At 38.4% G+C, this 27929-nt stretch overlaps 1 protein-coding gene across 1 annotated transcript in view; it reads left to right on the top strand.

The window, feature by feature from the left end:
* The window catches only part of PHEX (phosphate regulating endopeptidase homolog, X-linked), a 95358-nt gene that overhangs the window by 19113 nt on the left and 48316 nt on the right, over positions 1 to 27929 (top strand). The window contains exons 4-12 of the mRNA NM_001397884.1: positions 3755 to 3841; positions 4105 to 4331; positions 7489 to 7557; positions 9341 to 9457; positions 11178 to 11261; positions 11560 to 11705; positions 16425 to 16518; positions 20862 to 20990; positions 24303 to 24404. Coding sequence (NP_001384813.1) covers positions 3755 to 3841; positions 4105 to 4331; positions 7489 to 7557; positions 9341 to 9457; positions 11178 to 11261; positions 11560 to 11705; positions 16425 to 16518; positions 20862 to 20990; positions 24303 to 24404 — 1055 coding nt within the window. The remainder of the gene's footprint in view (positions 1 to 3754; positions 3842 to 4104; positions 4332 to 7488; positions 7558 to 9340; positions 9458 to 11177; positions 11262 to 11559; positions 11706 to 16424; positions 16519 to 20861; positions 20991 to 24302; positions 24405 to 27929) is intronic.

Genomic DNA, 27929 nt, shown 5'->3' with positions numbered 1-27929 from the left:
ATGGTTGGAAAGTGCAGCAAAACTTAATGTTATCTCTCTAGATCAAGAAATAAGCTTAGCTAATAACACAGTCTAATTGCATTTCTGAGAGAGACTGTGTATGCAGAGAACCATCTAATAGTACACAGAATATATACACAGTCTGCAGATCAGGATCCTTATAACCTGAATCTCTGTTTCTAATCTGAATATATGATTTGCATGCTTCTTTTCCCCGCAAATCTGTGCAACTCCTGTTTCTTGTACTCCAAGTCAGAAGGTAAAAAAAGGTACAAGATTTCTCAATGCTGTAAATAAAGTATGGTGGTTGAAAACCAAGGCTGCATAGGACAGTAGGCTGGAAAATCAACAACAGCTAGAAATGGAAAGTAAGATTAAAGGTAACATTTAACCACAAGGTTATTCATAGCCACTTTGGAGTAGTAATGTAGTTAAATACACACACACACGCACACACAAAATAGCAAAGCTTACTTTGTAAAGTGCTTTGCTCTCACTTTCAGAAGCAGATGATTGCTATTTACTGTAGGGTTGTGAACCACAGGAAGCTGTCCTTTTTTAGCTCTCTTGTCCAGGAAAAGCACTGTCTGAAGGACACTCAATAAAGACCTTCCTTCCTTCCCTTCCAAACCCAATACCCCATCCCCAGCTGTGGCTATTTCCCTTGACTGCTTGCCTGAGAGTTCACAGCTCAGACAGCTGAGGATCATTCCAACCATAGCATGGTTTCTGTTGGTGATGCTGAGTCTCTGTGTTTTGTAAAAGGGCCGTGGAGTGTGATGATGTAACCCAGGCTGTCACAAGTAAAAGAACTTTGGTTTGCAGTGCAAACATCCCTGCCCTCAGAACCTTGGTAGGAAAAAAAAAAAAAAAAAAGAATGATGAAGCAATGTGTGACCTTAGGAACCTTGGGATAGCAGGAACAGTTTTAACCAGTTTCTGACTGTGCATGAGATAGTTTTTTAATGAGATGAGTTATGTTGTTTCAGCACTGTGGAGCAGAATGACCAATAAGTTTTGACATTTGCCATAACTAAGTTTTATGTGGAGGCAGATATAAATCTTGCCTCTGAACATCCTGTGCATATAGAAACATAGACAATGAGGTGCTTAAATCAATAGCACAGTTCAAGACTCCTTTTGTTTCTGAGAATAACTTTGGAATTAATTTGGAAGTGAAGGAAGCAAAAGACATGGCTGAAGAATAAGAGCTGCTTTGCTAGAATATCGATTCAAATTTGTACTTTATATTTGACTAGGGACAGGTGATCACAAATCCTTATGCTCCCCCAGCAAGAGAATAATGCAGGTGCTTGCAAAGGCAGTAGGGAACTGAAGTCTTCTGTTTTTCTGAGGATATCCCATTAGACTGAGCGTTAGCTGGTCTGTGGTGATCTTTCTCTTCCTACCTCTTGGAAGACCTCAAGGGAATTGCTTTCATTCTGGTGCCCCCTCCAACATCTCCCTGTCTTTCTTTTATTGGAGGCCCCAGACTTGGATGCAGTACTCCAGATGGGGCCTCACAAGGGCAGAGTAGAGAGGGACAATCACCTCCCTGTCCCTGTTGGCCACCCCTCTTCTGGTGGAGCCCAGGATACCATTTGCTTTCCAAGCTGCAAGAACACACTGCTGGCCAATGTTAAGTTTGTCATCCACCAGGATCCCCAGGTCCTTCTCTGCAGGGCTACTCTCAAGGACTGCTCCTTCCAGTCTGTATGTATGCCTGGTTTTCCTCCAGCCCAAGTGCAAAACCTTGCACTTTGCTGTGTTGAACCTCATTAGATTCACCCGGGCCCACCTTTCAAGTCTGTTGAGGTCCCTCTGAATGGCATCCCTTCCTTCCATTGTGTCAGCCGCACCTTCCAGCTTGGTGTCATCAGCAAACTTACTGAGGGTGCGCTCAATTCCATCATTGATGTAATTGATGTTAAAGAGCACTGGTCCCAAGACGTCATCTGTATGATATATATAATCTAAATGGCATCATCTACCCCACCTCATTCTTTGCAAAAGTGCAGGGAGAGGTTCCAGGTTCATTCTGCCACATAACAAGGTGATTTGATGGGAAAATTCCAGGTCTCATTTGACATGATTTTATGTAGATGTATTCCTGGAGTTGATTTTATTTTATTGGATCTCAGCCTCTGTATCATTCCTGAGCTTTAGCTGGGCCTTATTGAATTTTATTAGCTTCAGAATTTCATGTCTGTGCAGCTCACTGGCAAGGAACAGAAGTTATTACAATGGTTTTAATAGTTTTTTCATCTTTAGTTTTATGTAGCTTTCATTTGTAGTTTCTGTTTAAATGTCATTCTTAAAACATGAACTGGTCTGATTGTTCTACTAAGGATTGTGGACACTGGAGATATGTGTCAGTGATTGGTATGATATTCTATTTAACAAGCTGAGAAATACTAAGAACTTGAAGATTTGAAACCAAAGCTATTAACAAACTTGCTGGACAGGATTCAGTATTGAAAATCTTACCCATAAATAAAAGGAAAATGATATCATTAGATTTCTGAAGTGAGGTCTTTTTTTTTCTCCCCATGGAGAGAAGAGTTTGGATGAAGAGAACAGTTGGCATTTGTTCATCATTGGAATAATCTTTGACAAATAAATATTTTAATGTCAGCTGTATGGTCCCCTGAGTGTAGGATTTCTGATGGACATGGGTGAGAAGTATCTGAGAGGCATTTTGGTGAAAATGAACCCCATCAGTCTTGCTTCTGGGATCCTACCGCCTTCTTCTTTAGACCTTAAGTACACAGAATGTCAGCACCAGGGGCTGAGCCACCTGAAAAATTCCTGAGTTTCTGCCCTGTGTGCTGGCTCCCAGCCCCTCCTCTGATCATGTGTGGCTCTTTGTGAGGAAAAGCAGTGAACAGCGTCAGTCAGCTGTCTTTATAGCAATCTTCTAAAAAGTATGAATATCCTTGTCACAGATGGAGATTGAAGTACTACTGCACACTTCGCTCATAAGAGGAAGGCAGAAAGATATTTACTGATGTAAAATAGATGTAAGATGGCAATTTGAACAATGACGACAGTGAGTCAACAAGATTTGAAATTGCTAAATATCCTTGACTATTTGCTACACAAATAGTGTAGCAAAAAGAGGGTGGGGGGTGCATAATGAATCTAAGCTCAAATCTTAGAGAAGCTACTATAGCTTAAAAACAATATCTCACTTGCCGAGGATCTGTTGTCAAGGTGTCATCACATCCCAGATGAATATCAGTGCAGGCATTACGTAACCTCAAGAGATGTTTCTACTCAAGGGAAGACTCTGGTGTGCAGCCAGCTGCTTGTCTGGGATTCTTAGGCTGCTTCCTATTTATGGGGTAGGATGATTGACTCATAGTCAGACAAATTGATCTATTGAACAAGGTGTCTGTTATCAGTTCTCTGAGCATTCAGTCTGAGACAGTATGGTGGTCGTTAACTGTCTCTGGTGAAGCCTTGGTTGTTATCAGTCCCAAGGACAAGGTCTTTTGCACCTCACTGCATGCACTAGGCCTTGGGAATAATGACAAGTCTGTTAGGGGGCAAGGAGTGCACTGTCATAGTGCTTCTGTGTGGAGGTAGAAAAAACTGAAAATATCTCTTGTGTCTGTGTTGTAGCCTAAGAAAATACATATGGAACCTCATCCTCAGTTAGCTAAGTGCTATGACTGAAGTAGACACTGAGACAGGAAAGCAGACAGTACCCACATTTTAAAATGTATTGAAAAAATGTCAATTCTTTTTTCAGCATTGCTTGAGAAACCAATCAGCAAAAGACAGGACAGTGAAGCTGTACAGAAGGCCAAGATCCTTTATGCATCCTGTATGAATGAGAGTAAGTGATCTGATCTGGGGACACCTGTGTATTACCAGTGTTTATAGCGGCAGGCCCTTTTGCTCTCCACTGGACTCCACGAAGCTTTGTCCAGGGCTGTCATGCCAATGCATTCACAGGCAAAACAGAGGCATTGGATTCATATATTTGGTTTTTTTCCTACCTGGAAATCCATCTGTGCCAATAAATCTTTGCTTCTCCTGTGGCTGTTGCTGGATTTGAATCATCTGGAACGTAACTGTTGTCTCACTTTGACTTTTCAGATAAAATTGAAAAAGCTGACGTGAAACCACTGTTAAGCATCCTGAGGCATTCCCCTTTCCGCTGGCCTGTGCTGGAATCCAACATTGGACCAGAGGGGCTGTGGTCAGAGAGGAGGTTTAGCTTAGTGCAGACCCTGGCAACACTTCGTGGTCAATACAGCAACTCTGTCTTCATCCGTTTATATGTGGCTGCTGATGACAAAGTCTCCAACCGGTATATCCTGAAGGTACAGCGCAGCGTATCTATTAGTTTACTTTGCATGGCATTTTGTGTTCTCATTTTTTGAAACCAGTGTACAAGCCAAATGCTTACATTTGACTATTGTTGCTATTATCTACTGATTTGCAGATGTATGTAAGTGCCAATTCACGGGAATGCAGTAACCATTAGGTTACACATGCATTGAAAAATATTTGTGTAAAAGATATTTTCTCCTTTCAAATGACAAAAAACAGGTAAAGTATGTTCCCAGAGTCCATGTGTGTGGAAATGAGGGATGTGGATATCTTGTCCTGAATATTCTGGATGCCGAGTATGGCTATTTATCTATGAAAATGAGGAATGGTGCATTGGTCACAAATATTTTGAACTTGATATATGTTTTTTGAAATGGAAATGTGTTATATTGTGCTTACACAGCACCTTACAACAACAACAAAAAAAGTAACTCAAAGTCTTCTAAACTGGAAATACAGAATATACATTTTACTGAAATTCTTTTGTTTTGGATCAAATCATAATGTTTATAACAGAGCATGACATTACACAACTGTTTAGATTAGTGAGAAAAAGACCAAAACCAAAATTGTGTAGCTGTAGTCTGACAGAACTCCAGAGAGAATTGCAACACTTACTATGAGATGTCATCATGGCAACACCCAGTGCCTGGGTCAAATGCATTGTTGTTTTTTAGGAAATAGAGTTGAATAACCAGAGTAGACCGGCTCTCTGCTGCTATGAGAATGTAGTTTATAAAGGCCAGAGAGAAGGGACAAAGAAGAAAAGTATACCACCATTAATCACAGAAAAATAGCATCTATGGTCCATACATTGGTAGTATCCTGGCTAGCTGTAGAGGCATATCCAAGAATACATTGTATTTGGGACTCAAACAAGAGTTAGCTGTGGTGGTACTGGATGTTGTTTCTGAATCAGTTCTTTGAAAGGCCCTTTGACTGCAGCATTCAAGGGTAAATTTTCTTCGTTTCTAAGGAGTTTTCCTTTATGGTCAAGGCAACTGCAGATCAACAGTTTGCTGCATTAAGGATGTCATTCTGCTAAGATGTTGTTCAGTTCCTGTCAGGATTACTTTGGCTGAAGATTTAAAGGAACTGAAATGGTAGAATCAGGAGAGGAAATATTTAGCTATCTCCTGTCATACTCCTGCCATTAGTCCATGACAACTGCCAGGAGAGGGTTTGGATAGGTCTGTGTGGCTTGTTCTTTGGAAATGAATTCTACCTTGCAATATCTTCATTTGGTATGCTTAGCAGCTGTGAATCGGGTATCTAAATAACTGAAATTCTGTGTCCTCTGAATAACATATTATTCCTTAGGGGATTCTGATTTTATTGTTAATTTGATTTAGAACTTGATCAGCAGAATGCATCAGCCAGTATTCCACTTTGTCAGTGTTTTAACAAATTCCCAGGAGTGCAGCTGTACCAGGGAGTATTTCAATCTGGTTGTGAAAATGGATCGATTGCAAAATTCTTTCTTTGTTCAGTATTGCAAAAGCATGAATGGATCAGAAAAACAGGAGATGCTCCAAATAATGCTTTGTTCAACATTCAATATAATTTTCTTTTTCTTGAAGGAGTTGATTAGCTTTTTTTGTTTGTACCTCATGATTATGCTTTATTTCAATGGATTATCAAATCCGACTCTTAAACCAGGAAAATTTGGATGAGCACTCAAAGCAACAGTGACATAGCTGAAATAGACCAAATAATCTGAAGTTAACGATTGCCAGGACATGCATTTGCAAAGCATAAGAGTATAGAGGGCTGTGTTTGTTTTTATTGCTTCAGTAAGTCGAAGAAAGGTGTTACTGTTTTTCAAAGGATCGGAATTGCACTGAACATCACAGCTTCAGTGAACATCTGCTTTCTGTAGATGATTTGTTTTATTTTGTTTGTGGTGTATCTTAAAGCTTGAAAACTCAGTGGAGAAGATATTTATTCACACATTTGAGATTCTATTTGCATTTACCGGGATCATTTTTTATAAGTGTAGAAAATGTGAAACAAATGTTGTAAGATATAGATTAAATAAGCTTTTGTGAAATTGTATGAATAAGTACCATATTTCTTCACTACTTTTAAAAAAGAAACAAAACATCAAAATAATAATCTTAGAATATCACAACATTTTTTGTTTTTCCATTCACATCAATATCTTATTCAGAGTTTGGAAGTTGGTTGAATTATGCTATCAGATTTGGCTTCTATAACTTAATCGATCACATTGAAGTGTCTTGTGAAATCTCTGTTTCTAGTACTAATTTTAAGAAATCTGCTTCAGTGTGATTTTTGGCTGGTTAAGAACTTGAAACATTATGCACATGTTGTCACCATTTCATTCGAAAGACTGAATGAACCCATTAAACTTTCAAGTCTGGTTGTAGAATTTAAGTTGAAGACCTTATCTAGCATTAGGGTAACCATAGGCCAGCAAGTCTGATCATGGTTTGAATCAGAAATATTTAAAGCCTGTGTCTGCCATACATCTTTAGCTAATGGATTGAAAGCATACCAATTTCCCATGCGTGCACTGATTTCTGAGGCTGGAACCCAGCTGTACCTCTGTTCAAAAAGCCAAATATTCATTACAACACTCACTGCTGGCCTAGAGTGAAGCTCAAATGCATAACCTTAATTTCTGTCAAAGTAGGCTAACGATGCTTTCCAGGCACACAGCAGCTGACATGCTCCAGCAGCTAATGGACATTTGGTCCATACAGTAAGTTTTCTGTCCAAAGTTGACTCTTGTGCCCCTGAAAATGTGTAACTTGAATAGTTGTCTGCACTCGTTATTTGATCTGGTAGACCCACTCCTCTAACATTAACCTACTTGCTAATGGAGCCATGAACACAGGTTGGTGATACTTTCCTGTAGTAGGTGGCTCAAGGTACTGAGGGAGGCATCTGAGGCTTCCCAGATGGCATTAATATGATTTAAGGTAATGTCTGTAATGTCTGTCAGCAGAGCGTAGGCTTTTTATTTTTTAAAAAAATTATGTGAAAATCAGGCTATTTTTCAGGAATGTATTATGTATTAGATATTTAGATTTATTGTTACTGACAGAAACATGCAAACTCCTTCAAGGTTGCTAATATGGCTACCTTTAATTATTAAATGCTTTCTCTTGTTATTTTTAACAGCTAGATCAAGCAAGCCTATCTCTCTCATCTCGAGAGGATTACCTAGAAAACACCACAGAAGCTAAATCTGTAAGTAGTACTAAAACTCAAAATATCTATTTTTGTTATTGTAGATTTTGCTTTATTGAGCTCCAATCTGGGAAATGATTATGGTTTGGTTGGATTTAGATTTTTTGAGATATTTCCCATTAGAAAAAAAGACTCAACTACAAGCACCACTACTACAAACACTTGCAAAGTTTCTCAAAAGAAGATTTTATTAAGAAATTGGGTCCCCCCATCCTTTTCGTCCCCCTTAGAAGAGACTTCTGGAAATCATGAGCCACCCCTCCAGTTTTGTACTTTCATCATGCAAGCATGCTGAAGATGCGAGTGCTAGAAGACCATGTGCTTCAGGCATTCTCTGTAGTCTGAGATTTGCAGAGCTGTGTCCTTATGAAGGACCATCTAGGTCCAGGAGTCCAAAAGAAACAGTCACCCGGGGTACCCTGCATTCAAGGACAGCTGTTAGAGTTCATTAGCAGCTGCTACAGCTACCCTCACCTTAGCTTTCACCTGACCTGGTTGCAATGGGTCCCCCCACAGTTATTGAGAGGTCCCAGAATTTCCTAGGTCATGGACAAAGAACCCAGAAGCTCAAGACCATTTCAAGAAAGTGGAGCCCAGATGCTGCTGTGTCAGTGAGCTGCTCTCCTGGCCAGATTACTATCATCAAATTAGTCTGAATTTATTTAATGAAGGAAACAGAAGTTCCTTAACAGATCTCAATGATTAACTTCCTCTTCTTCCCTTTCTCTTTATTATTTCTCAGTACTCTGCTACAGCTTATCAAGAAGTTTTCTTGCTGCTTTTCTGTGGAAAACAAAGATGAAATGTTGATGTTAAACGCGTGTATTGATATTTGATAATCACAACACCTTTTTCACCCTCCTTTGATGAAGGCCTGTGGGCAGTGTCCAGCACATACAGCCCAAAGTTCATGGAAAACAAGCACTTGGATTGTCATGGGGGCATGTTATTGCTGTTGTTAGGGTCTTACAGTATTGCTTCCCTTTTAAATTCTCTGAGAAGCTAGTGAGTTTTTTAGCCACATCCATCTGAGAAGATGCCAGTATCCAAAGAACAGTATCTATTTAAAAATTAAAGATGGTAATATGCCAGGAAATGTTTTTGCTTGGGAGACTCCAGGCCAGCAGGAGCTGATAGGAGCAGTTTGATCCCTCTCAAACTTCTAAAAGATGATGCTGGGGAAGAGATAGCACATAAATCAGTACAATATAATGATTGATACATACAGTGTTTTCTGTTGACATTTGTGTATACGCACTAGGCTAAACATGCTTTTTTAGGATAGCTGGGTAGCACAGCACATTAGTAGGTACTTGTGTGCTGTAGCAGAAACAGAAGAGGGACGTCCCTTTACCTCCCTATCTTCTCATCCACTAAGCTTGCATTTGTCTATCAGTACTTCAGTTCTGTGCTCATTACTGTGTGAGGTTGCAAAAACATTCACATTGTCTAATCCTATTGTAAGAGCTCTGTGTGCTCAGCCAAATCCAGAAATATCATTTGCACTTCCTGAGATTTATATACTCTGTGAACCACAGCAGATAGCTCTGTCTGTCATCCACAGTATGGCATTTTATGGCAGTTTATGGCATTATTTCCCCTTTTCTCTTCAATGGAAGTGGACGCTTGAGGTAAAGGAAGTATAACTCCGGTTGCAAGAGTATGAAAGTACAGTGTATTCGACTCCTTGCTGTCAGCTGGATATTTATGTCCTACTGCTACAGCTGTGTTGAAATGCAAATCCAGTGATAATTTCTTTCTTTCTTTTTTTTTTTTTTCCCAGTACCGAGATACGTTTTTGCAGTTCATGGTTGACACAGCAGTGCTTCTGGGTGCAAATGCTTCACGAGCTGAGTCTGATATGAAGTCAGTCCTAAAGCTGGAAGTTAAAATAGCTGAGGTTGGTAATTTTATGTGGAATTGAAAATTGCTTTAAAAACAAAGAGCAATCCTGTTTCGGAATGGAAAGTCATTATATTAACCTTAGCAATAATGTTTCTTGGAAGGAGAAGGAAAGGAGCAAGCCTGATGGAAAAAAGAATGAACAGTCTTCTTGCTTTAGTTAACTGCTAAATTGAATATTTATTCTCAAGGGCATTGGGTGAAGAATTAAAAAAATAAAACAAATTAACAAAACCCTTAGTCAACTATAATCATTAAGGTTGGAGAACTGAAGGCCATCCACAACAGCAGTAATGCAGGGTTTTCATCTCTCTATTGAAAGTAGAGACGGAATTTTGTCAGACCTCTGTATGAAAGCAGATATGTTCAGGAACAAGGATTGTTATATGATCCCTAGTAAGCACAATTAATTATGTAAACATCATACTGTGTTTTCAAAAGAGAGAGTCTTGTTTGTCACTTCAGCTTTTACTGTATCCGGTGTTCCTCTATACTCTTTTTAAGTGAACGTATATCATGGAGAACTCCTGCGCTTTGGAAGAGAAACAGAAGGAATAAAAGGAAGATATGTATTTTTGGTTTAGGAATGAGTGGTATGCTCCAAGAGATCTTATTGTGTACAAGGAAGATTTTGAGTATATTTGAGTTACTGGAGGAAGAGGAAAAATTTAGAGAGGAAGAGAGCAAGCAAGTTCAAGAAGAGTTTAAAGGCCTGCCATATAAATGAAATTTGTATAAAGGGAGAAGAAAATATTTTTTTGTCTGTATGGCTTGAGCAACAGTAAAACTTCAGACACTTACTGCAGAATTTTGTTTGGAAATCTGCCAGCTGTTTGGTTAGTCTTGTGTCAATCTCTGCCCTGTTTAAATTCAGCACCATAAAGCCTGTTGCACAGTATTTACCTTATAGCTGGGCTGGCACTGGCATCAAGAATTCTTGTTTTTCTTGAACAGTGAGAAAATTTGTATTTTTATCTTATAGTTGGTTGGTTTCTTTATTATGACCCAGACAGACACCTTGGAATCTGAATATCCCGTGCCAATTATAAAAGGGCTTGTTTTATATTTAACATTTCTTTTGCTACCTCTTTGGATTTTTACTCTGTAGAGGATCCTAAGGCCTGACTCCTCATCTGGTCACCCAGATGAGAGGCTTTTGTTCATTTCTCGCCTATGCACCCAGGTTTCCTGCTATGGAAATCAAGATAGTTGGTTTAAAGGGAGGAGAAACTGATGTGTATCTGACTCTTCCTCCAGATGTAGCCAAGCCAGAGAAGGGCATATGTTTGAATCCAGGAGATGAGATATGTTTCCAGCATGCCTCTCTCAGATTTGACATTAAAAATTGTATAGTTTGGAGCTGATAGGATGGATGATATTAATGATCTGGGTGTGCTTTTAGCTTTTATGAACACACGTTCATTTCCTTGGTATAATCAGAGCTAAAATTGGTCTAAAGTATTCAGAGAAGACATGCAGCACATCAAATTCCCCAGTAATGAGTTAAACTCTCAATGAGTCATATTCCATTTCTCTGAGTTAAATGCCATCTTCAGAAAGGGAAGCTAACGTCACGAATGCTTGGAAAATGTGTGGTGAGATACTTCTTCACTGGGATTATGGTGGATAATAATGATGTAAGAGAAGATCCTTGGAAGATGAGCCTTGTGTTCATCATCTTGTTTTGTTTTCTTCTTATTTCTTCTGTTTTTTTCCAGATCATGATTCCATATGAAAATCGAACAAGTGAGGTGATGTACAATAAAATGAACATATCAGAGCTTAGTGCCATGATTCCACAGGTTGGTTGGGGGAATTATTCTTTTTATTTCTGACCTACATAATTAAATATGCCTTTAGTGTAGGGAGATGGCATGTTAAAGGAGTATTATTAGGAATGTATGCACTCAGTTATAGTGTATGTTCTTTTAAATTCAGTTATGACTTCATGAGGTTTGAAACTGTGGAAAGACGAGCTGCAGTAGTTTCTAAATTTTTAATAAGTAAAGCTTTAAAACCACTATCTCAAACGTGTGATTTAATCAATAAATTATCTCCCTTCATAAAGTGCTTTAACCAGTCTCTTCTTTGTCATTTCAGTTTGACTGGCTGGGATACATCAAGAAGGTGATTGACACCAAGCTCTACCCTGAGCTCAAAGATATAGGTCCTTCAGAAAATGTGATTGTCCGTGTTCCCCAGTACTTCAAAGATTTATTCAGGATACTTGAAAATGAAAGGAAAAAGTAAGGCCCCAAATTTATGACTGGACATTAAATGCTGGGCTTGTCCTCGGATCTTTAGGTGCTTCCCAGATTCTAGGAATCAAATCTCTGGGCAATAGATCTCCTCATTTTTGTCTGAAAGAAGATAGATGTATTACCTTGTGGGCAGCAGGAGAATTAAGTTTCAAACACCTTTATTAGCTCAGAATAGGTTGCAGTAATGCTGCTTTTTGCAGATTCATTCAGCCTCTCTTACCTATATGGGGTTTTACATCTTGTGAAATCATTTACACCTCTAGAAAATGCAGGCAGCTCACATCAAATGCAATAGATGTGCTTTGCGCAGGGAAGCAAGACAGCTTCAGGTAATGCAATGAAAAGAGGGTGTGTGTAGATGATATTCTGTTTGGAAGCATTGTTATTGATGACAAATGAGCAGTTTCTATAATACTTTACTCTCTGCTCAGGTGTGTTGCCGAACCTTTAAAAACATTTTCAAACTGTTGTCTCTAAAAATCATTCCTTGTTAATTGTACAGTATGGCCACAACTAAGGTTATATTTCAGAAAAGAATAGTTCAGAATGTTCTTACATTCTTGATCTTTGCCTCTAATGACAATACTTACATTAATTCATAGTATTTGTAAAAATAAGAAGCAGATCAAACAGTAAGAAACATAAACATGATCCTTTGCTCTGCCTACAGATTGTCAAGCATCCTTGCTTTCCAAAATTCAGACAAATATTGTTAGTGTATCACAAATTTTAGTTTGCTGAAAAAAGTCTTCTATATTGTTTTGGTTTTCCGGGCTTTCTACCTCATAAATTTAGTTATGTCAGTGGGGATAAGTGGTGATTTAGAGGATGCATGTGTACCAAGACAACAGAGAAGGAGTTATTCTTTGTATGCGAATACTATTCCAGACAAATCTATTCTGCAACTACACAGTAGATACCTGAGAGTATTTACAATGAGGTCATAACATTTCCATGTGGGATAAAGTCTAAAAATATAACAAGGATATTTTTTTATGAGTAATCTCATTTTCCATTCTCCATATGGTATTTAAAAGGTTAAGATAATGCAAATAATATGAATTTGGTTTGTTTTATTAAATACTGCTATGGATCAAATTTCTAGTAATGGGTTATTTCCCCCCTTCTTCCTTCCTCCCCCCCTCCCAGTTACCAGTGTGTTGATAGTGCTGATGCTATAGTTGAAAGCAATAAATAGGATATAGTGAGATGCATCCTCATAATGGACATTTTCCTTTCCATTCCAGCTGCTGTAGGAAGTAGCTTTACTGTTCTTGTGGATGTCGGAATCAATAACTGCTTTACCTTGCCTCATCTTACTGTATATTTGCAGTGTGGAACAATCAATACAGTACTTCTTGATTCCTGTGTTATAAAGAGGAATTTTCTTTAGGGAGGGATGGGGGCACTAGATCTCCTTTCTGGTCTTGTGTTTCCTCTGAAAAGTTAGTTGGAGAGTTAAGTTACAGTAATTTAACTGGAACGTGTGCCTCTAGCAAGAGACTGAAGATTTTCAGTATTTTAATCTGATTCTTCACTCAATTATGAATACAATTTCCAAACAGATTTCAAAAATTGTGAAAAAGATCTTTTTTAAAATTAAAATGTCTATAAATGTATCTATCTCATATTAAATCTATCCTCTTTAATTGCCACTGTGTCTATTCATTAAAACATATTACAAAGTCTCAGAATTTTACTTGAGCAACCTACTTTATTTCCAGACACGTCTGAGCCTTCCTCAGCAGATATCCATGAATGCTGGTATAATTTTAACTGTGCCAGCAAACAAGCTCTCTACCACTTCCTTTGGGAGTGTGTATCACAGTGATGGTCATATTGGCTCAGAAATGGTCAGCCTACACTTCTTTCTGTAACAGTTGCTTTGAAGTTAAAATAGGATACTGTGTACTGTAATCTTCCCAAAGGTTACAACAACAAATGCTCTGGTCTCATCAGAAGCACAGAGAAAATCTGTGTTTTATTTTTGTGTTGGATTTCACTCCATGTGAAGAGGCTAACATCTCTGAGCCTCGTGTTATTTGGATGAAAATAACCCTCAAATAAGTGCTGAAGGCATTTCTTAATCAAAAAGTGTCATTTTTAGCCTGAATGAAGATAATTGGTTTTAAGTTCACATTGCTGACTGAAAAGATAAAAATTGTTCTTGAAATAAGTAAACAGACCTTAATAAAAATGAAATGCTTACCCCTCCGGAAACAAAAACATCAAAACCCACAAACAACAAAACCTTTGTCTACGATCATATCCCCCCAGTCCTGAAGATATAAATTCTCTTGGGTTTTGAAGTGAAACCTTCCTGTTTTATGCATTGTATGCATCAGTGGATGCAAGTGTGATTACAATCAGGAATTGTTATCATCTCATCAAAGAGCTAGGTTTTAGAATGAGTCAGCTTTTCTTTCCTCCTCAAATTAAAACAAAGCTCAATTAATTGTGGGCTATTTCCTGAGACAGACATTCCCCTTCATCATTTATGCTTTATACTAAATACAAAAGTTTTTTAATTCCCATGGATATTACTGTCATTGAATAAGTCACCTTTTCAAGACTCATTCCTTACAGATTTCAGTCTTTCATTCACTCTCAATTTGACGGAGGTTCCTCAACTTGAATGTTAGGGCAAACACCTCCAAATGAGAACAAGAATTACACAAAAGGAGAAATTGACTTTTGGTAGCAATTAAGTATTGAATTGTAACGTATAATTGGTTTATGGTAGTTGTCTACTTAGCTGAATTTTTTTACTGAAGAATTTTGATGGAAATTATATTTTTAAACCTTTCAACATATATACTCAAATATATGTATACACAATATATATACTCAATTTTAATATATATACTTACATAAATACTGATTTGAATCTACAGAGTTGCCTTCTAATAGAGTGAGAGATTGGGCAGGTGCTATGGGAGCAAGGGTGCTGCTGAAATGCATGAGGCAGGTATTAAGAGGCTGGTGGAATTCAGATAACTTACAAAATAAATGAGAGCTGTATTCTTGGAGGGTGTGTTTCTTGCTATTAAGTGAGGAAACTCTGCATCATAAAAAATGTAATAATGGGAAAATCTGTGCTTTCTGCTACAGTTGAGTAGGTTGAAATACATTTTTAGTGACCCTGAGCATTTTGTCAAAATGATTTAATCATCCATTTAGAGCTAATTGTTTTGTCTGTTGTAATGTATACCATGATATAAAGGTATATTATTTGTGCTGAAAGTTTGAAAAGCTTTTTTCAGATATATTTTATGAATATTGTGAGGATTTACATGTATGATTTACATATATGATATATTTCTATAATGAAGAAGGAATTATTGTTTCTATCAGGAAGAAGGGTTAAGTGGCATGAGCACACTACTGCTTCTGGTATGGTGTCCCACTTATGTCTGCACATGGCCAGAGGTACTAGGTTATGATATGCTCAGTCACTAATAGACAGTATGTTGCTTTAAGTTGCCTTAAACCTCACCATCCTCACCTCATTATCATCTCCCCAGCTGAGGGACCAAGAGCTTAAGCTTGCAACAACAATCTTGAGCTAGAGGCTCTACGCAGAAGCTTAGAGGTGAAACTCAAGCTCTGGCTCTGGTGATGCTGGTGTGGAGAGAACACTCTCAAAAATTGTTCTTATAGCCTGTTCTGATTTGGATGAGAGAACAGTATGTTAAGTATCTATCAGTGAAACTAATGGAGTGGAACTGCAGGAACACCTGGCAGCTCCAGATCTACAGCAGCTAGAGGTTGAATAAACTAGAGTTTTAGTGAAGAGCGAGCTGTTCAGATAGCCCATCAAAACATCTTACACTGGAAAGGAAACACTTAGGTCAGTAGTAGGCTTGTTTTGAGACTGTTTGAGGTTGAATTGCCTATTTACAGTGCAATTTTATCTCATATAACCACTGTTGATTGTGGAGGTGGCTCCGTCTAGGCTAGACAAAAACTTGGTAAAGCCCTCTTGTCAAATGCTTGAAGTTTTAGAAAGAGAAGCACAGATGTGAGGTCTCCTGGGATGTTTGAATGAGTTCTTCCAGGATTTCTCAGCATCAGTTCTTTAGAGATTTATCTTTTTGGTGTGTCAGTTATCAATCTGCAAAACATGAGTGATAGTAATTTAATAACTGTAGGTAGTGAAAATTTTCTAAAGAGCTTTGTTAACTTCTGAGGAAAGACAATATCAAATAGTGACAGTCTAGTACAGATGGAATGGATCATTATCTGTTTTGTTCTATGGTTACGATTTATCTTCCCTACTAATGAGGAGAGAGAACATTTACTTTTATATACCAGAAAACCAAACCAAACAACAACAAAAACAAAACAAACAAACAAACAAACAAAAAAAGAGCTATTTTCTCATTATGGTACTATTCTTGCTACTTTGAAACTGCCCTTTGAAAAAAAAAAAAAACATTACCTACAGGTGGCATTCTAAGTGCCGAACTTGATACAAATATCCTTTAGAAGATGGTTATCAGTGTGCAATTACATACCAACTGGCTTCAATCTAGCAGACTACTCTGTGAAGTAGAGATTTATCAATTTGGTCATCACTCATTAATTTTCAAAATGAATTTTCAACCATTCAGTTTGAATATTTGTGGAGATATTTCTGTGAGAGCTTTGCTTTGTTATATCATGCATTTAGAGGGCTAACAAAAAACATGTCTGATTTAACAGGACTCTTGCCAACTATCTGGTGTGGAGGATGGTTTATTCAAGGTTATTTAACCTCAGTAGACGTTTTCAGTACCGGTGGCTGGAATTTTCACGAGTAAGTTGAAGTTTTTAATAGCATTTGCAGAGTAATTAGTGTTGTCCCTATCTGTTTCCCTTATAGCTGCTGTTTTCTATTGCTTATATCTTTGCAGAAGATGGTTTTTTCATGCTGGGAAAATTTATTGATTAAGCTTTTTGTAAGACTCTTCATTTAAGATAACAAAACCATATATATTGTGTGCGACAGAAAGGAGAAATGTCCTTTGGATTATGTGAGGGAATTTTTGAGACCTTAAAAAGCTTAGGCTTTTTATGCTGTCACCCAAAAGCAGGAAAGTTATTGAGTTTTTGTGCTGGGGCTGTGACCTGCAAAAAGTCAAACATGTTTGGCCAAAGTCTGAGCTTCTGGAAAAAAACAAACTCTTTACACATGCATGAAAACAGCTCTGGTAAAACAAACTTGAAAATTTCATCTTTTCTCAGGTTACTCCAAACCATTCTTATGCTGTAATGCCAGCTTTATAGAAGCTCTAGCATATATATATACATCAGCTGTTTTCACAGAAAAGCTGATCAGGTACCTTCCAGCTCAGGGCTGTAGAAGCCCCAGAAGACATGCATTAGTTGCTGCCATAAGCTATGAGAGTAGAGCTAATTATCTATTAATTAATATGAGTATTTATGTAAAGCATATATTTGATTAAGTGGCTCCTGAATGGAAAACCAACCTGATGATATTGTGGGTAGTGCAAGGGCTCTTTAAGCAAACGAAGGATGAAACTGCAACAGAAATTTGTTGTATCTTCTTGTTGTTTCCATGTCATGTTTGGATGGTAATATTTTTTTGTTCGTTATAAGGAAAAAAAGCTGCTTGGTTACATCATGACAACAAGATGTATTGTGGCTCTGAGGGGCATGGTTGGTGGGCATGGTGGTGATGGGTTGATGGGTGGACTAGATGATCTTAGTGGTCTTTTCCAACCTTAATGACTATGATTTGGTGAACAGGAGGCTGTCACAATGGTGCCCGTGGTGCAGTACAGGAAGTGTGGGTGCTCTGTCCTCCTTGGTGAGGCACACAGGTGGTAATTGAAACCATCCATAGTGTCCTTCCTGACTGGTATTGGAAGAGTTATGAGCTGACAACATATCTAAAAATAGACTCTAATAAAATCTTGATGGAAACTATGTGGAAAAGGCCATCTCCTATGCTCCTGAATCTGCATTGCTAAAGATGCCATTTTCTTTATGCAAAAATGTGCAAAAATGGCTGTCAGAACCACAGTGACAAGTTTCTAACTGTGTATTTCTTGCTAGCCAGGTAAAATAGATTGCTGGCCATCAACAAGTCTGCAGTGTATGATTGAATTATATTACAGCCCGGGAAATTCCTGGAAGGAAACAATATCCTTCAGTTACTGTGCTTTTAGATACACTAACTAGGTGCTGTCTTTTCCCTGGATACATTCTCCAGAAGCTTAGGGAGAAATCTAATTCAAGTTGTTTCAAAGCTCATTAAAATATTGTCGTCAAGGATTCACATAAGTGGTTGTGAAAACTGAAGGGCAGCTCAGTAAGGGCAGTGAGTCAGCAGCTCATTCCTATTATCTGCTTTTGGGATCTGGAGAAAGATAGTTAAATACAGTAAATAGCAAGGGGTAATAGTTAATAGCTGTGGTTAAGTGTGGTGAGCAGCTCGGGGAAACAGATTTCACAGGTCAGCAGAAATGGCTTGAGAAATGGAGTTCAAGGCAAAGCTGTTGCTGAGCAGATTGTTTCAGTCAGGCTGGAAGACTTGAGATACGCAGTTCCTTTGAGATCATAAAAATGGACTCACTAACCTCCTGGTAAGTGAAGAAAACATTGAGTAATCATAAAAAGATATGACTGTGAGAAGAATCACTGACCTCTAAAACAAAGGATACATTTTATTTGCTCACTCATTTCTCATCAGCCTCACCCATCCTAAGTGGCATTTTTTCACTGGGTTCTAATTTTCTGTTGGTGGCTTTTACATCTTATGTGCAGAAATCTTGGCTCTGAGACACCTATCCGGATGGCACTTTGCAAAGAAGGGAGAAAAGAAGTGATGAAACTTTGAAAAACTTCAGGTTGAAAAATAGAACAAACCTGCTGACTCTGGAGAAAGTGTTTGATTACCAGATCAGCACCATCAGCAGCTCCTCTCCACTGACTATTTGAGTTCTAGCAAATGTGTGATGGCTCCTGGGGAAGAGCTCCGTTAATTCTCTTGTGGAGCTCTGAATTGCCTGGAAAGGCTTGAAACCTGCTATTTATAGTCGCTGTTACTACCTGGAGTACTGCATTGTCGAGTGAGACATTAATATTTGGAGGACAATTTTGAGAGAGCTCAAGTTGGCTCTGCTTGTAACATAAATATCAATATACCGGCTGTGAGATGTTATCTATTCCTCTCAGCTCTAGTTTTATTTGTCTCGGAGCCTGTACTGCCTTTCTGTTCCCCTCACAGTAAAACCTCCATCAAAATAATAATGATTATTATGTTGTAATATCGTGTCACGCACTGAAAGCCAGCTCTGTCTCCTGACTTTCTGTGGTTGATGTGTAGACAGAGCTTTCAGAAGGAATTTCAAGCTCTGATAATTAATGCTGTGACTCCCCTTGTGACTCTGCATCAGGAGAAAGATTCATTGTGGTTTTGCATGGACACTGGAGAGAATTTTTCTTTTCCTTTTTTTTCTTTTTTAGTAAAGTGATGTGATATATATGAAGATTGAAGGATTTGGAAAAGAAGTTTATTTTCTAATTTGGCTCTGTTTAGGAAACGATTACCTTATTATGCATCAGTTTACCTAATGTGGTTTTCTTATAGAAGAAGTGTTCTTTCTGTCACTGAAAATCTATTAGCACATACAGTATTAATAAAAAGCGTTTGAAAATGCAATTCACTGGTGTATTTAAGTATGAGTCATTGATTAAGCTTAATTACAGCCAATATGATGGAGAAAATCAATCTTTCAACTACCAAAATAGCTGACCTTCAGTAGCTGAGAGTTAAGATAGTCTGGAATTTTCCAAGCAAATCCAAGCTCTTTGGTTTTGCTAGAAATCTAATCTTGGAGGAGACTAGAGGAGACTGAGGAGGCTGAGGAAAAGGAAAGGCCCAGTAAACACTAGGGCAGTGTTTGGAGGCCTATGAAATCTGTGAGAGGCCAAAATGTTATCCTGCCTGACCAGGTCTGGTGTTGACTGTACCCCACCATTATGCAACCAGCAAGTGACAGATACTGGGCTGGGATTTTGTTTGTTCTCTGTGGAACAAGACAGGTAAATTCCTGAAGTGGAAAGGGAACTCTCTGAACTTGAAAAAAGAAAAATTAAAGAAGTTCCTGAATCAGCACTGTATTTGCTTTTTGCTTACATGGGCACATTTTGTGTTTTGTGTTGAATGTGTACTTTTTTTTTTAATGAACTCCTTTGTACCAAAAATGTACTGGTATCTGGTAAATGCCAACAGTAATAATGTTGAGAAATAGAAAACAAAGTAGCAACACGCTTAAGCTTCATTTTGCCTTTTTTTATTGCCTTTTTTGTTTATTTGTGCATTGGCAGTTCTTGACTATTTCTCGTTTGAAGCTCATGATGCAGTAGGATCATCAGAGCCTGGAAGTCTCTATTCAGCCACTATTCCATTAGTAAAATACACAGGCTGCTCTAACGACACTTTATTACTGTATCTCAGAGCAATTTTGGGAGACAAACGTATTCGGTGTTCTTGATGATCCAGACCTGTTTTCTCTCAGAAATGTTCTGTTTTGGAATTCATTTCACACAGGATGTGGCATAGTAAGTAGAAAGGTAAATGGCAGAAAGGTGTGGACATGTGTCTACTGGTGTTAGACAGCTTTAGGTTGCACAGATAAGTTCGGAATCCTCTAATGTCTTGAAGTAGAAATTGTTTCATAATGACTGACCTCATATTCACAAATTCAGTCTTCTTAGGCTTATCACCTAACGAATGAAGAGAGAAACCTTTTTTGGTAGATAACTCAGAGCAGGTCATCTTGTAAAAGGATGTGCCTATCCACTGAACACAAGACTACCAGAATTAGCCTAAACTTAGCAATTGGGAATGCCTTCCCATAAAAAATGCACTCAGCTTAGTCTCTCTAAGTTGTTACCATTATACTCAGTTTTAAACTTTATAGCTATTTAGTGGGGTTGAAAAGATTTTTCTATAAAGTTTCTGTATTCTCATAAAAATGGTAATAACTGTAAAACATAATTGCTGTGTCTTTAGGTTTTTTGTTTTTTGTTTTTGTTACTATTTGACACACATAATTTAACTTGATAAGTATAAAAAATGTAGATGCAGGCTTGTATGATGTTACGACATACTGCATTCACTTCCAACAGGTGATCCATGGAACAACATCTTTACTGCCTCAGTGGGACAAATGTGTGGACTTAGTTGAAAGTGCACTCCCTTACGTTGTGGGTAAGATGTTTGTGAAAGCCCATTTTCAAGAAGACAAGAAAGAGATGGTGAGTCCTCTTAGAAACTTGTAATTAGTGGCTTCCTTACCCTCTCAAAGTTAAAGAAGAGGTGTACTACTAGTGATAAAATTCTTAAAGATGCTTCACTTAACTAAGAAAAAAAAGCACAGTACAAGCACAAAGAAATGTCTTGTTTCTGTCCATTTGGGCGCTGCCCAATCTTTCCACATGAGGCCCTTCAGGTAAGTATGTAGACAGAAAAAAATGGTCTAAACACCATTAGTTTGTGTGCATAATGACAAATTATGAGTCAGACTGTGCAGGAGCGGAGGGGGGGGGGGGGGGCAATGATGAGAAATGGTTCAGTTTAAGGTAATTTAGTAAAGTTCCTACTGACCAGTTAATGACTGATCACATTTGCTCTGCTTTAGGGCCAACTTTTTAAGGTTGACTCTGCTACAAGTAGAAGTAACTGAGAAAACTCAACTGATGTCTTTACTCAATAGTGAAGGAAGGTATTCTTTCACGTTGTTGAGTCCAGAGAACAGCTTTTTAGATGGATATTCATCCTTGCTGTAAAACTTCAAACATAACTACATTATCACCTTCCTTAATAACATATTCAAATTATTAACTACCCTTTATGATCATTTATGTCTTATTTTCAGATTATAATTTTCTCATTGAGTTTCCCAGAGTCTGCTTTTTGAACTATTGATTTTCCAGCAGTAATCAGTTTGAAATCAACTGATTTAGCTATTGAACTTAGCTTCTAGCACAGGAGAGCTGCATTCAAGAAACATATGACCATCACGCATTGGGCGCAGCAGCTCTGTAATTGTCCTGCAGAACCCTGACTCAGTAGCTTGAGCTTGTCTGCTTGACTTTGTTTAGTTTGACTGTTTTCTTATGGAAGGACCCCATTTTAGACAGACCGATGTTTGCCTTGTCTAATATTTGAAATGTTTCCATCTCTACATTTCTTTTGCTGCTTGCCTCCAGCTGGAGTTTCCTCTCTCGGATCCAACTTTTCAGTTCCCTGATTCTTTATCAAGTTTTTAATGTGCTATTTGGCAGTTTAGTGGAAAGAATATTTCTGGGGTATTAGATAGTGTGACCTCTGTGCAAACAGACTGTAAGTAACATACACTTTATTGAGGATGAACTGTAATTTTGTGTTTGTATATGCAAGGGGAAATGATGAAAACCTGACAGAAATAGAGAATGGTTATCTGATGAAATATGACCTAATTAAAATATTTCTTAGTACGCAAATTCCTTTCAAACCAAGAATTTGAAAAATTATCAAGTTTAAATTCACAGTAGCATCCATAGCAAGATATGCATATAACACTTACAGTATAGACTACAAAATTCAAACTTATAGCAAGCTGTCCATGGAGAAAAAAAATTAGATGCAGGTGAAATTTGCTGCAGTCCTTTTAAAAATGTGCTTTTCAAGTTGATCATTTCTGTTGCTATTATTTTCATTTCACTGGTTTTCATTTCTATTTCTCTTTCTTAAACACAGGTTTTATTTTATTTTATTTTATTTTTGTCCTGGATCAAAAGCAAATTCTGAGTTATGGGCAATATGGATTTTTCCCCCATGTTTTGTGTCCGATATTTCATACTTTAGAAATTTCCCTCTTCCTTTATCAGGAAAGACATTATTTGTGTCTAAATATAGCACTGTTTCTAACCCAGAGTGCCTGCAGTGTTTCTTACAGCTATGCCTGAGCAGTTTCAGTAATAGCTTTGATAGCAGGAATAGGTTTCTCCTCCTGCCCCCTGCAGCTACAGCTGGTACATAAAGCCTAACTATACACCAGGGCCCAGCTGTAGCGCTTGAGTTTGAACTCATAACCTCCAAATACAGGGAGTTCACCTCATTAGTGCACTAAGTTAATTGAGTCAGTGCTCTGTCATCAATACCTCTAAGTTACCCTATTCCCTGGGATGCTGTTTTCTGTGAATGTTGACTGTTTAGTCATATTTAATCCTAGAACTGTTCCAGTTGTCCTGTACTGTTGCTAAGAAAAAAATGTTTTTTGAAAAGAGTAGAAAAAATGAATAATCAAAGGATCATTGCTAGGCTTTGTCTGTCTCCACCGCAAGTACAGATTAGTTCCAAATTAAAATACACATCTGATGCATCAATGACAATTCAGCTGAAGATAACATTACTTTCTGGGATCTAGCCTCCACCTTAATGACTTGTCAAAGCTACCAGATCTATGGAATAAACTTATATAAAACTTTGGTACATGGATCTTCGTTCTTTTTAAATGTAACATAACTGATAACACAGCCATCCAGTAAATCTTTATACAGTGGTTGTCTGTCATAGTTTGTACTATCTCAGCTCTGGTGACCTGTGGTGAAGCCCTCTGGCAACGGCTGGGTCCTCCAAAATACCTCACTCTTACAGTGTTTTCAGTGTTATCTGTGTTAAGGTTCCTCTGCTGACACAAATAGAAGCAGGTTATAGCCTATACTTTTCTGGTCTGTGTTGCCGAATAGATGCACAGGCATGAGTACACTTCTGCTCTTTAGACCAAAGCAACACATCCCTTAGCTGTCAGACTCTTTGTTCTTTTCATTTCAGAGTTTTCTTGGCCTTTATGCTCACTGAGCACTCCTACTATTTCACTTGCTTGTGACATGCTTGTGTTTCTGTATAGTTATTGAACTACCATTTGTACAGAAGCCACGAAGGGGTAGAGCTAAAATGATCGTGAGTTCTCCCAGGTTTGCACAGATGCAGGCTGTCCCTGGATGTTCAAGATTAGAGAAGCCATGTTCTCTTTCCCTGCAGTAAGCACAGCTTACTGGCTAAATATTTGAATGCTGCTTTGTATTTGGATCATGATACTCTCAGCCCAAATTCAGCTCTTTGGCTGTATTAGTAAGGAATGTCTCAGTGTGACACAAACTAAGTAAGGCTACAGATGCTCTCTCTACAGAAAAGGCTTTATCTGTGCAAACACTTTGCAGCTGGCCCCTTCCTGCAGGGACCAAAGAGACAGAAATCTCCACAAATCACTGCAATTCTCCCAGTGTTTTTTTTGTTTGTTTGTTTGTTTTAAGATTTTGAGGCAGGTTTTCTCACAGTCGTGACATGAGAGGATCAGCAGGCTGTGTGGTACAAGTGAAGGGAATGAAAAGAGGAAGAAACTTGCTTTGAGAAGAATTGTCTGAGGGCTGGAAAAAAGAGAATAAATCCACCTTCAAAAACTGTTAGTGGTGACTGTCTGATTTGGAACCATTCATGGTTTTACTAAGTACATCATGCACTGAAACTTGTAATGATCCTGCCATGGCAGTTTAATGAGGAGAGGTTTACTAACTGTTTTCCAGATGGAAGAGCTGACTGAAGGAATTCGCTGGGCTTTTATTGACATGTTGGAGAAAGAAAATGACTGGATGGACTCTGAAACAAAAAGAAAGGCTCATGAGAAGGTAATAAATATAAATGGAGGGTGGATAAAGTCCTGTCAGAGTGGAGACTGGCCTTGAGGGAGAACAGAATGTTGTGGATCTTACCTGCCATTACCTTGTTCTTCCTGCCTTGCCTCCATCTGTCCCAGTCTGGTTCTGGCTGATGTAGACTATGAGCTTGTTTCAGACTTGTTGTTTTGTGTGGAAATGGAGGCTTCAGCCAAGAAAGGAACATGGGAATTGTCCACATCTCATACCTTCTCCTATGTTACAGTGGAAGGCCCACCTCTAAAGCCACCTTCCAGGATTGTGGCAACCATCCCAGCTGAACACCCATCCTGACAGAGCTAGTTACAAAATGTTATGGTCAAGGCTGGCATTACCTGTTATGATTACTTTCAGGTGGTGTGTCAGTAAAACTCGGGAGGTAAAGGTGAAGGCAAGAGATGCTGAAAGCTCTCTTCCTGGTTTCCTTCCTTGCTATTCGTATGTAATGGAGAGAAACGGAACATGTCTAAATGCAGAGCTCTGCATGTGTAGGACTGCCTCCTTATGTAGGAGGCAGCAGGATATCAGAGGATTAGTAAATATCCCCTTTGAATACGGTGACATAACTGCAGCTTTCCTACTCACTGTGCTGGAATTAGAATAGTGCTGTTTGGGCTTGAAAACAAATACAGACTTCAAGGAATTTTTGTTGATTTTGTTGAAAAGGCTGTCCAGACACTTCATCAGTGGAAAGGTTTAAATTTCATACACAGCCCATTAACATTTTTTACTGTGGTGCCCTGCACAGATGCACAAATGAAATACAGCTGCATAAATGGACCAATAAACTCTACAGAAAGCAAAGAATAGTAAGATGCAGTTTATTTCTTCCTAACCTGATGGCATATGGGCTGCAGTTATTATTTCTTACTGGCTCTGATGCTTGCTTGTTTGCTAGAAAAACCCATAGAAACACAATGAACTTTAATTTAGATATTTGACAAATTTGATGCAGACTACGAGCAGGAAGATTTTCTATTATAAGTCAAATGCTGATTTTCTAGCAAGCGATCTGCTTAACCATTGTGTTAAAAATTTGCAGACTTCCTTCCAGCAGAGAAATGCTATAAGCATTGCCACAAACTAATAAACTCTCTAAAAAGCACGCTCTTTTCCAGGTTAGGAAAGGATGTGTTCAGAAGTTAGGTTTGCTCTTTTGTAGGTGGCAGCAGCACATGTAGGAAGCTTATAGTACTTGCTCAAGATTTAAGCATCTCAGTTACGTTTCTGAAGTTAATGGGGTGAGTCTGGTCTGAGCAGTGCATGCCAAAGTAAATTCAGGCTGTACAATGAAAAAAAACTACTATGTGCCAAAGTACTTGGAATATCAAATGGTTTAAATCCATTACCACTGACTTGAACAACAATTTTATAGTTTACTGTGCTAGGAACAAGGTCAAGGTTGTACGACACAAATGTAATGTAATGATTTAGAAATTGCAGTAATATAGAGAGGCGTTTTGGTAGATTTCCAGGCATGGTCTTTGTACATGTTTATTAAATACTATTTATTGCTAATGATTCGTATTGGATGTGCGTTGGAACATTTGGATGGGCATGTTTTTAATTCAAGAAATGCATTCATTACTTGTGTAGCCAGATAATTCACTGCAGAAGCCTGTGATATATCATAAAACAGAACCTTCAGAATCTGTTACTCCTTAAGATCCTATGAGCCATTTTTTAAATACTTATGCCTTAACAGAATAGCACAAACAATAGGACTGCTGGAATAATGGTTGTTTGATTGTTTAAAAGAAACAAATGCAGTAGTATTGCTTTATTTTATAGACCTATACAAGAAATATTTGTCAGACTGAGAGTGCTAGGATTTGGAAAGTTAGGAAGGATCTTTTTCTTGAATTGAAGAAGAGCAAGCTACATGATCCTGGGGGTTTTCATTATTTTACGCTTTGTTTTGGAGCATTACCAAGGTAGTTGTTATGACAGTGTTATGACAGAGCACAGTAGGGTGCTGGAGGCACTGTCTTTCAGACAGAAGGCCAGAGAGGGTCCTCGGCTTTGATCTTCTGTATAGGCAAACTGTAGCATTTTGGCCAATTATTGCTGGGCAGGTCTCAGTAACACATCAAACAACTGTTCCAGTTTTCTGTGGTTGGTAAAGCCTCCATGGAAGTTTTTTATGAGTATGTGATATTCTGCTTTGAACCAAATTTCAAGTCTTGTGCAGGCATCTTCTGCTTGTTTCTGTTTCCAGAACAAAAGATGGCACCCAATCATTACTGTTATTATCTATTAAGTAAAGAAAGAGAGTTATTAGTTAGATGAAGAATGTCTTGGCCTTTTATCATGTTTTCATCAGTGGCTGTCAAAGGAGGAACTGTAGAGAATTTCTGTTTTTTTCTTTACTGGACCTCCCTCATGGGAACTGTTTATTTTGCCATTAGCCCTTCCTTTAACTTCAGGAACGTTTGGGCCTTAACAAACGTTCTGCCCATTTCCTGAAAGAGGAATAAGGTCAGTGCAGGATCTGGATGCCTGCTCAGTGGGCCTTCCTGAAAGAACAGCTTCTCTCAGGTGTCTCTTTTGTTCCTTCTGCTGATTGTATCATCAGATGACAACAGTGTCATGCAAATGATTTAGCAGCTTTAAAGAAAATCAACAGCAAATCCTCTCCACAACAGAGATAGTCACAGTCTCAAGTTTTGACTGCTCCCTGTTGGCTGACTGATCCCCACCTTGCACATGGCCAATGCCAGACCTGTACACCTGCTGGCAGCCTGATGCTTTGCACTCAGAGGGACCATCGACCTCTGAAGGACATACAAAAGGCTTTCAGATAGAATCGATGCTTGATTTGTGCTCCAGGTATCCTGTAAGCTCCATTTTACCCTTGAAGTGTTTAGTGCCTATGACTCAGTGTGTCTGTTATGTTAAGTTGTTCAGATGGACATCCCGTACTGTCTGTTCCCTCTAATTTGATGAGCCTAAAATGCATTAAAAGGATCAAACCAACAAGTCCACGTGACATAGGAAACATTTTTTCTTGTAATGCTTGATTTCTGAGAACTGTTCTTTTAGCCCCTGTACACTTTGGAGGTAAGGTTTGGCTTTCCTTTTGTAATAGAATAATACAGTATGAAAACTACTAATTTCCTTCATATCCTCCCTTTCTTCCTCTTTCTCTGTGATCGAAAGGCGGATTTAAAGCAGCCCATCTGAAAGCCAGCCCTACAAAGACAGATTTCGGCAAGCTGAGGTGTCTGATTCCCGTGCAGTTCTCACCTAATTCTCTGGATGGAGCTCACGCTGCTTCCAAAGCAGTTCCTTGCCGCGGAGGAGCGCTTTGCCGCGATGCTCCGCTTTCTGCCCTGTCCTGCCTCTGCTCTTTGTGAGCCTTGCTTTACTGCTGTCTAGTTGACTATCATCCGAATTTCTTAAACTTTGCCTGTTAACCTTCCAAATTCTTAATGGAAACGTCTCTGATTGTAAAAGGAAAAAGGAAAAAGAAAAAAGAAAAAAAAAAGAAAGTAAAGA

Source organism: Gallus gallus, chromosome 1 (genome assembly GCF_016699485.2).
Source record: "Gallus gallus isolate bGalGal1 chromosome 1, bGalGal1.mat.broiler.GRCg7b, whole genome shotgun sequence".
NCBI classification, from domain to species: domain Eukaryota; kingdom Metazoa; phylum Chordata; class Aves; order Galliformes; family Phasianidae; genus Gallus; species Gallus gallus.
Note: the sequence above shows the minus strand (reverse complement) of the source record. Positions and strands in the feature narration are given on the sequence as shown.